Source organism: Volvox carteri (genome assembly GCF_000143455.1).
Source record: "Volvox carteri f. nagariensis unplaced genomic scaffold VOLCAscaffold_17, whole genome shotgun sequence".
Lineage (NCBI taxonomy): Eukaryota > Viridiplantae > Chlorophyta > Chlorophyceae > Chlamydomonadales > Volvocaceae > Volvox > Volvox carteri.
This window is the reverse complement of record NW_003307560.1, coordinates 1,999,975-2,010,191: the sequence shown is the minus strand read 5'-3', so window position 1 is coordinate 2,010,191 and position 10,217 is coordinate 1,999,975. Positions and strand designations below refer to the sequence as shown.

The 10,217-nt window shown below is 56.5% G+C and overlaps 3 protein-coding genes across 3 annotated transcripts in view; all 3 read left to right on the top strand.

The window, feature by feature from the left end:
- Positions 1-1,944: 1,944 nt before the first annotated feature.
- On the top strand, positions 1,945-5,309 carry VOLCADRAFT_104628 (uncharacterized protein; the record flags this gene model as incomplete). Its single annotated transcript, XM_002950195.1, has 8 exons — positions 1,945-2,122; positions 2,211-2,378; positions 2,715-2,794; positions 2,969-3,106; positions 3,333-3,457; positions 3,659-3,855; positions 4,162-4,405; positions 4,958-5,309. The coding sequence occupies exons 1-8, from the start codon at positions 2,005-2,007 to the stop codon at positions 5,307-5,309; spliced, it is 1,422 nt and encodes a 473-aa protein (XP_002950241.1). The 5' UTR covers positions 1,945-2,004.
- A 680-nt stretch (positions 5,310-5,989) lies between these two features.
- VOLCADRAFT_59985 (uncharacterized protein) lies at positions 5,990-8,769 on the top strand (the record flags this gene model as incomplete). The annotated part of the gene is made up of 5 exons (XM_002950194.1): positions 5,990-6,077; positions 6,314-6,405; positions 6,899-6,989; positions 8,019-8,189; positions 8,615-8,769. Coding segments are annotated over 5 exons (597 nt in total), but the record flags the coding sequence as incomplete, so codon positions are not given.
- Positions 8,770-8,859: 90 nt separating this feature from the next.
- Positions 8,860-10,217, top strand: part of VOLCADRAFT_90659 (uncharacterized protein) — a gene marked incomplete at both ends in the record, with an annotated part of 19,236 nt that continues 17,878 nt past the window's right edge. The window contains 2 exons of the mRNA XM_002950193.1: positions 8,860-8,962; positions 9,398-9,538. Of these exons, the coding sequence (XP_002950239.1) occupies positions 8,860-8,962; positions 9,398-9,538 (244 nt within the window). The remainder of the gene's footprint in view (positions 8,963-9,397; positions 9,539-10,217) is intronic.

Here is a 10,217-nt window from a genome sequence, read left to right as displayed (position 1 = left end):
GAAAGAGGCTTGTGACCGAAACTTGAGAATCTTGGCAGCACAGGGAGATAATAGTGATGACAGTCGGATGCCTATTTTGACAGTCGCTTGGCCTAGATGCCTTACCGAAAGGTGTGAACTTCAAGAAATTACCAAGTATGGCACTGGGAATAAAAGGCTACAGGATACTCGATGTTGACCAATGGGTCACAGCTTGGCGAGCTTTAGGGACTTAACTGCCGGCCGGGGGAGCCGATGACAGGGCGTCACGACAGATGACCGCGAAGCACCATTACGCCTGCCTGACACAATGCCACTTTTCACCAAGCATCACAGCGACTTGCATAAGGATTTATCCAAATGCTCCCTGGAATGCCTAGCCAGATAGTGCAGTTTGGCGCTAATATGACGAAACTCGCGCGAGACTGCGCGAGCGATCAGCGTGGCGGACCCTTTTCATTCCTCGACTGTGTTACTTCGCGGGAAGTACAGTTGAAAATTTTGTTGAGGGTCCATTGTAACACGACTTAATATAAATTATTTGCGTGCAATTCCAAAACTCCTGCACCGGGCTAGCTGCAGCGCTTCTGCCCACCTGTGCCCACGATCGTGGGCACAGGTGGTACTCGCGAGTGCTCATGTACCCATAAAATTCGCGATACCGCTGCTTTATTAACGAGCGCGCGACCATGTGCAACAACACCCTTTACGAACTCAAATTGCTTTTATGTACCTGCCCACAAAACTTGCATGGGCCTAGGCAGTCTGTTCGAGCTAGGTGGATGGCACAGTCGAGGAATGTCTTGTGAGCAGGGAAAACTTTTACCTGAGATAATATTTATAGTTTTAACTTCCAGTAAAAACAAGGTAGCCTCTAGAGTCATAGCTAGACTTTTACCCTGCGCGCCTTTCCCTATTCAGTTAGCCGGCAGTCACGTCCGGGACACGCGATATGGAAGAGGGGGAAAATGTTCAAGCCAGAGTGCGGTGCGGGGACTTCCTTCAGTGTTGGGATATGGGTTCCCACCAATTGACCGTTCATTTAGTATCCGGGTGGTTGGGAGTTGCTGTTGGGAGATTCGTACCATGACACGTGGACGCGGCCGAGTGACCCCCTTGCTTAGGCAGAGAGCATGGAAAGGGCCCTGGCTAGCCTGCTGACCTCCCCCCCCACCCCCCGCCATTCGTACAGGCGATTTCAGCCACAGCCATTCGTTTGGCGCCCGAATGTGCCCAGCTCGGAAGCCCGCTGCACCAAAGAGATCATAGGCCGTCGGGAAAAGATGGAATATGTCTGTAAAACCTCGGGGGAAGAACTTTTCATGGGGTTCCTGGGGTTATGGGAAGTCCGAACTCCGAAACCTTGAAGGTTTGGAACCGAAAAGCATCACGCTTGAAAACACGAGGCAGTTGCCTTGCAAAACCTATAGAAGAGACATCGGGCTGATGGGCTTTTGGCCCATTTCGCCGGATTGTGACCCTGCAGCCGTACGGGGGTCCACAGGGTTAAACTCGTACAGCGTCGAGGACGCACGGAAGTGGGTCACGTGTGTCTACACGTGCGCGTGCGTGTATGTTGTATCAATTTGTCAGACAATAGCTGGCATAAAGTTTCGGTACTCAGTCATTTGCAGGATCAGAAACATCTGGGCCGTTAATTTGCTCACACGCGGTGCACGATAACCACAAAAGGCAAAGTCGCGCAGTTTTGGTTACCCTACAAGATTAGGCCAGCTATGAAAAAAATCAACCATTTTTGGAAACCTAAAGTAGAAGTTTGTCAATGTCTGGTTTAAAGCAGCATATCTACACCGTTCAGTTGTTTTCAAACCGATACAACGGTCAACCAGCCACACACCTGCATAACTAAACCTGTCGAGTGATCCATCTTACGAATATAGGAAAGTTTACTTGCAATAGTTACGAATAAATGACAGCCATGGCCGTCCACGCAGTGCCCTAATTCACGAAGCTCACTGCGAAGGCATCGGCAGCCGATTTATCCAATTGGAATACTACTCAAGGATGCAGCAACAGATAACTAGAGGATCAGCTTTATTAGCGGATTCATTACGTGCCCGATGGCCGCCACCTGCACATTTGCGAGGGTCGCGCAAGCCGCTGCCTATAAGAAGGGCATTTGGTGCGTCTTAGATATTCACAAAAATGTTAAACTTAATTGCCGCTTATCGAGGCTCCTTTGACTCGGGTCCCAAATTCGTTCCCAACAGCTAAGGATGCACAGTCGATCCCGGGGGACAGCAGCGCTCAGGGCAGTCCTGCGGCCCCAGCCGCTGTCCCCGTAATTGAGGCTACAGTGTTGGAGCCGGGGACTGCCCCAACGGATTCTGATGTTGCGACCAGCGGGTCAGACCAAACAGAAGCTCTGGAGCACCCAGGTGGGCCCATAGTTGTGAGGGATAATAACATCCAGAATTCATAAACTGGACACATAATCATCATTGACGCGTTGTCATGACAACTCAACGCAAAAACACATCAGCAACGGTGGGTGCTGGAGGGTTTCCCTGCCACGGCCCGCTTCATCCCGATCCGGCCTATTCCGCCCCTGGTCTGTCCATCTCTTCCCTGGGTCCCACTCCATCCTCGCGACCCGCAACTTCCCCGCTTACGTAGTACCCCCCCTCGCCCCTTTCCCCATCCTATCCATTACCTTCCCCCTTCCCCCACTCCCTCCCCCTCCGCCCGCCTCGCCACTCCCCGGGGTCCTGTAGACTACCCCGAGGTCCCCGCCGCCACCAACCGTGCGGCCGCACTGCAGTACGGCGTGCTGGGTGCTGTGTATGCCGTTACGGTGGGTCCAGTGTAGTGTGCAGGCGCGCGTATGAGGCGCTCCGAAACCACCCCAGGCCCTAGCGCTCCCTCTTCCCGTTCTCCTGCCGCCACTCCATCTGGGCCATGTCTGAGTTGGCCGTCTTTCTTTTCACTTTTCTTTTACAGCCCCAAACTCTTTCCGTCCCCGGCGTAGAGTGGAGCGCTGGCCACCGCTGCCCTGCAAGCTCCTGCGGCCCTTGGAGTCCCCGGGGGTGACCCATGGGTCAGTACCCTGCTGGGCTGCTTGGCGGCCACCTACCTGCGGGTGGCGGGGGTATGTCTGCACCTCAAGGTGTGTGTGGGGGGGGGGGCCCGCCGGGAGCGCGGAAATGCCGTAAAGGAGGGAGGGAAGGTGGGAGGGAAGGTTGTGGTGAGTGTGTTCTGCATTTCCCTCCCTGGGTGGTTTCGGGAGGTACTACTTGGCATTTCTCGAAAATAATTTTCTTCTTTCCTCGGCCTCTCATTTCGGGTCTCGACGGCACATCTGAAGCCGGTTTCATTCCCTCCATCCTGTTCAGGGGGCTGGAGACAACGAAGAGCTGCTGTGTTGGCGGCACCAGCGGCTGGCCATGATGGCGGCGGTGTACGGCATTGCGGCTGCACTGTCACAGGCGGCTGGGGTTGCATCGCTGCAACTGGCGGGGTGAGTATCTGGGAGGAGGAGGAAGGGGTTCAGGGGGGCCTTGCTTTCCCATCATCCGCGTGCGGCATCATATCCGCTTGCGGCTATAAAACCCAAGCTAAATTCACATGCTCCATGTGTCCGAGTCTCCAGTCGACACACGGCAGTTGCCTTTCTTCGCACGCCTGAACCTCTTCCTCACCAAATTCCCCAACCGTGCAGGCTGCAGGTGTTGCTGTCCGCCGCCACTGCCGCGGTGGTTGTCCATGTGGCCCGCAGCAGCTGGGCTGTACGGCCCTTCGTGGTGACGGTGTGGGAGAAAGCTGGGGGCTCCTGGGGCGGTCTGCTGGGTGAGCTGGCGCAGGCGGGGCTCAGTGCGGTGTCTACGGTGGCCGGGGTTGTGCTGCTGGCGCTCACAGGTGAGGTGGATTGGGATGGGGTGAAGGGAAAAGACAGGGTGGCCGCGCTGGGGGGGGCTTGGTTGTGCTTGAACGGTGCTGGGCGATAAAAGGCAGCATCACGGGCCATCCAGCGCTCTCCGCCTCAAGCCACAGCCATGTCTTAATCAAACGATGCTCAAGCAGGACAGAAGGTCGGCTGCTGTATTTTTTACCTTGCTTTACCTGTCCCACCTCATCCCCTTTCCTTTCCTCCTTTCTCTTCCGGTCGTCACCTCCTTCCGCCGACTCCGACCTTCCCGGCAACCAACCGACGCCGCCATACAGTGATGTCGTTGTACGGCTTCGCCGCCGTCGTGCTATCCCCATCGCCGGCGCCACCGGCCCCGCTGGGCTCCTGGCCGGGTCAAGTAGAGGCGCTGGGGCCGGCAGCTACTGGCCTTCGGCAGCTGGCGGGTGTGGGGTTGCTCCTGGCGGCGGCGCAAGCACACGCGCTGCTGGACTTTGCGGACCATGTGAGGAGGGGACCGCAGCCAGGGGATTTGGAGGCGCTCAAGCGCCTTATGGTCGAGTAAGTGTGTGGGTACAGTCGCGCGTGGTGTGGTATGCTGCAGGAGGGGGGTTGCCGTGCCGTTACGGGCGCGGTGTTGGGAGTCGCGGCGGCGACGTCGTTCACGATTGTGAATGGGTGTTCCTCTGTCGACTATAAAAGGACTCTATAATTTAGTCCTGAGGTGCATGGCGTTTGTTTGGGGGGGAGAGAGAGGATCTTTCGTTTTCTTGATTGGGGAGGGGATCTCGTGTTGACAGCTGGGCCTGTAGTTTCCCGTGGACCTTCGACGTTATGGGTTGAAGTGGCGGCTATTCAGCAGTCCATGTTACTGTGTGCCGCGAAGTCTGAGACGGCTGCAAACCACCATGTAAATCCCACATACTCATAAGGGGGCCGCTGGTGAAGCTATACCACCCTGTAACAACATACATACATACTCGCCAACACCGACGCATGTGCGGGCCATGCCGTGCAAGGCTACCCGGCCAACTCCGTTGCATGGTTCTTTCGCTGGTTTGCACCTTGCAAAACGCATTCAAATCGGCCTCGGCGCAATAACGACGCACGCAGGTACTTGGTGCGGACGAAGGACGGATTGCACAAGTATTACCTGCCGGGCCCCTGGACGTTCAACGCCCTCAACGCGTCCTTCGTGGCGGCAGCCGCGCTGCAGGCGTTCTTCATGCTGCGCGCACCAGGCTTGGGCGTGGATGTCAACTGGGACGGCGCGCTGTGGGGCCCTATGTATGGCACGTGCGCTCTGACGATGGTGTACGCCTTGGTGGTGCTGCTGACGTTTGACTGGCGCTCGTTTTCAGACTTTGTCATGGGGTTCTTTGTTTGGGCGGGCAATATGGTGCTGGACTTTTTTAACGCTTTTGTGTGGAAGTTTGACTGGGCGGAGCGAAGGCGCCGCGTGTGATGGACGCGCTAAAGGGCAGAGGCCAGCGAAGGCAGGAATTTGGATGCCTTTATGCCTTATACATGTTTTGAATGGGTTGAGAAAAAAAATGTACATCGTTTTCTGCATGCATGCGGAAAGAAGTAAGGATGTGCATCGTGCTCTGCATACTTGCCGCGTGCGGCGTGCGGTCGTGCTGTGGTGCTTCATGCAGCGTACCGTCGTTGCACCCGCTGTTTTTGATGGATCATGCAATATGGCGTTATCTTTCACGGTTTCACATATATCTTTCGCACGAATCAAGTATGTAGAGGTCGCTTCGCCACAACTTTCGTTTTCATCTGCAAATGGACGAAAAGAAATCATATGAGGCTTTCCGAATACGCAAGTTTGCACAGCCTCACCAAGCATTGCTGAATACCAGCGATGATGCGCAGAACCGAGAAGAGCCTGAAGAGGACTACCTTCAGGAAGACGAGGATGAAGCGCCTGATGTTCGCTGCGACCAACTGGATCAGCAACATGAGCAGCAACGAGTGATCCTTCATTTTGACTGTGATTGCTTTTATGCTCAGGTCGGCAGGATCCAGAGCTGGCTGTCAGGCGTGCGCATGTACAGTTATTCCTTGTACAGTTATTTCTTTTAGGTTACGCCGTTCATGAAGTAAAAATAGGATCCCTGCGCAACCCAGGTTGAGGAGGTCCGCAATCCAGCCCTGCGTCAAGTCCCGCTGGGCGTCACCCAAAAGTACCTCATCGTCACGTGCAACTACGTGGCGCGCGCAGCGGGTGCGGATTAGGAACGAGACCGACCTGCATGTTTTCGATTCTGCGTGGCCCATGGACAGGAGTACACGCCTCTTGTGGACCACTAGACTGGGCTGCAAAACCCTGCGGCATGGGAAATGGAGCCGCACGTGAAATCCCACATCCCCGTTGCCATTTTGCTTTTAGTCCGCTGACATGCGTAAGTGGCATGCATCATCTCCTTCTCCTCTCCCGCGTTCGCTCCTGCCTGATTCCAGGGGTGACCAAGCTGATGGGCATTCGGGATGCCATGGCACGCTGCCCCGGCCTGGTGCTGGTCAGCGGAGAGGATCTGGGCCCGTACCGGCAGGTACGATTGTACGAACAACCGTACACACAACCGCTTGGGACCAGCACTGGCGATGACTCTCTGTTGTGTCTGTGGTAGTCTCTACTGAGGACGCGAAACGGTGATGTATACCGTGTGTATGTATATGTGCGCAGTACGCGACGGGTAGCGGACCCGACACTTTTTGCGACCGCTGCCAGATGATGTGATCCGTCGCGTCTGGGATGGACACAATCACTCGAGGCGCACAGGTTTTGACAACATAATTTCGGACTTGCGGTCAATTTCGCTCGATATGCATCGAGAGACACTCGACCAGCCTGCCCATCGGTATTGCCGCAGCCGCAGCCGCCGCAGCAGCAACATCAATGACCATGGCGGGCGGGCCACCCACAGGCCTTTACGGACGCCACCACATTTAAAAAAATTGGGGAACCTGTAACTTGTAATGAAAACATCCAAAGCAACTCCATACCTTCAGTCTCCCTTCCTTCACCTCCGCGCCGAACTGCAGGCCAGCAAGTCCATCCATGCCGTGCTGTCACGGTACGGCCCGGCGGAAAAACTGGGGATGGATGAGACGTTCGTGGATGTAACGGAGGTGCGTCGCTGAGAGGCCAACACCCTTCCTAGGGGGCTGTAGAAGATTGCGCGTTTCTCTACTTCTATCCGACAAGTTGGAAAATCCTTTCCCCGCTGGCTGGACTCTTACTCCCACCACTGGGCCCTCCCATCTGCGCCTTTTGACCGAGCTGGTCCCCCCCACACACAACGCACAGCTTCACTCGCTCGTGGTTCGTCTTCCCCCCCCCCCAACACACACACAGATAAACATGCGCGCGCGCGTGCTGTGCTTTACATACATGTTGATGTGGGCGATATGTTCCTTTCCCTGGCGCTCCGTGGAAATGCCTTGAGTCTTGCAGTGGTCGGTGTTTCCTCTGGATGGCTCTGAATGGCTCTGAACGGCTCTGAATGGCAATTTGGGACCTCTCCAGTGTTGTTGGGACATCGCGCTGACTCCACAGCTCTCCAAATTTCCCATGTCTTAGGGTTTTATGGGCGCCCTTGCTTGCTTGTACTTATCCACGCCCCCATTAACCGCGTCCACACCCCGGGGGACTGCCCTACTGACTTAGTGTCATATTCACTGTAGCTCTTCCAGACGGGGCTGGCCATGGGCCATATGTGGACCTATTTTTCCCTTATATGGACCCATGGGGTTATGCATGTTTCTTCTTACACACGCTGTCAGTTCCCCCGCGTGTAGGAGGTCCTGCGACGCATCCGCAGCGGGACGTACGACCCCCCGGCTCCGCCACCCCGCCTGGCGGGCCACCTGCACACCGCCAAGTGCGCCGTAGCAGCCGACACCAGCTACAGGCCCCAGGACCTGAGGGCAGTGCCGGTAGCAGCAGCCACCACTGCTACTGTGACTTCTACTTCTGTTGCTACAGCTGTTACTACTGCCGTTGCTGATGTCTCTGCTGCATCAGCATTAGCCGGCGTTGCCGCGGAGTCGGCGGCTCGGGTGGAATCGGCGGCAGCAGAGGAAGCCGCGGGGAGGGAGGGGGTGGGGGGTGGGAGAGGCGCTGGTGGGGGTGGTAACGGCGGCCACGGAGGCCGCAGCGCAGGAGGTGCCGTCGCGGCCCGCGGAGTCGGTAACGGCTACAGTAGCGGCGCTGCCGTGGGGGTTCAGTCAGCAGGAGTGGAGAGCTGGCAGCAGCTCCTCACGGTTGGTAGCATGGTGGCGGCGGAAGCTCGCCTGGCAGTGCGGTCCGAGACGGGCTTCAGATCGTCTGCCGGTGAGTACTGCACGGGTAGTTGTGGTACGGGTCGTGACCCCATCTTTGCGCATTGGCAAGGGTCCACCTATGTCCAGGTGGGGCCCGACCCGACCCGACCCGACCCGGCCGAGGATGTGTTGTGTGCTTTAGTGTACTACTGAGCTGCCGCGCAGTGTGCCCCTCTCCCTTCTGGCGTACATGGCGTGTGCCGTACACGGCCCCGGGCGGCCTGCCTGGGTGATGTGTCAGGTCCGCTGCCAGCTGCCGAGCTGCTTCACGTCCCGCTTTGCCTCAAGTTGCTTCCTTGCGCCGTACCCGCGTGTATCTTTGTTGTTGTGTCCTGTGCAATTATATATATATGCATATGTATATATGCATATGTATATATATATATATATCCCCTTATACTTATATCAGTCCTGTGCAACGTATTTCCTGATCAGGCATCTCCTCCAATAAGATGCTGGCCAAGTTGGTCAGTGGGCTTCACAAGCCTGACGACCAGACGGTGCTGTTGCCCGATCAGGCATGGGACTTTGTAGGTGCGTCGTTGGCTTGCTGCATCTGGGGCGGTGGGGCGTCGACTCCCTGCGGCTGAGTCCTGGGTTGGCGAAGACGAGAGAGGTAAAGCTCACAGCGGGGGGGGGGAGATGAGAAATCCTGGTGGCTATGGGCCACCTGCGTCAAGATGATGATGCTGGTGCTGGTGGTGGTGCTGGTGCTGGTGCTGGTGCTGGTGCTGGTGCTGGTGCTGGTGCTGGTGCTGGTGCTGGTGCTGGTGCTGCATGGGAGTATGCCCTGACGAGGGAGAGGGGGGTTTCTTACCTCCTGGCAAAAGGAGGTGACAGACACGTCCGTGTACGGCATCGTGAGAGTTCGTTGGTATTTGGTTAATTCCACGGGTGGGAGCGTGCGTGGAATTTGTTTGTGTCTTCGGTTTGTTGTGCCTCTCCTTAGATTCGAGTCGCAGAGCAGGACTCCGCCCTTAAGTTAAATAAGACCCCGATTCCTTTGATGAGGGAAAGAACCACAAAAACCACAACCGCTACCGCCAAAAGTCCTTCACCGTCTTCCCCCCAACCCATAAAATCCTTGGACGCCAGCAGCAGCTCTTCGCAAATTTGAATGTCGGCAGTTGTTTTTCCTCCGTGACTCGACTTGGCATGTAAGCATTTCCCCACCCCAGTGACCCCACGCCCCCTCACTCCCAACCCTCTGTTCTGCAGCCCCTCTCCCAGTACGTGCCCTGCCCGGGGTGGGCTACAAGACTGAGAAGCTGCTGACGGAGCAGCTGGGGGCCACCACAGCAGCGGATGTACGGCGCTACAGCCTGCAACAGCTGGGGGACAAGCTGGGAGACAAGACGGGTACGAGAAGGCGGGAATTGCGAGGGCTGTGTGTGTATGATGTGTGAAACAGGGGGGTGTATCTTCGCCCGTGGCAGCTACCCTGCGAAACCCTGCCTTCCCCGGTATTTCGGGGCACCCTCATCCAGTCACCCTAGTCAACTTCTCAGTGGATCGCTCAGGTTCCGCACCCACCACCAGCATCCAACGGAATCTGCCGGGTCGACAGCGGCCCAACTCCATTCCTGGTCGGCTCGCAGGTTAACTTTATCCCAGGTCACCACCGTCCATCAACTAGGGGCGCAATGTGTATGTATGTATGTATGTATGTATGTATGTATGTATGTATGTATGTATGTATGTATGTATGTATGTATGTATGTATGTATGTATGTATGACTTTGATTACACTGTGGGCCGCGAGAGCCGGGGGCCGAAGCCGAAACACAGCGCAAGGGGCGGGTGCATACGGCTGGTTAGTCTCATGCACTCCGCCCCCGGGTCAGGCCGCACGGGAAACGACGGCCGGCACGCAACAGCGCTTGTTTGGCGCTCCAACTAGACGGGATCTATGCCCGTTGGTCTCCTAACATAAACGAAGTCGCAACTGGGGGGCTCTTCCTGCCGACCGAACGAACCGAGCATCTCAGAGAGCTCGCAACCAGGACCTGGGCGACCGGGAGCCCGACGAGTCATCCCG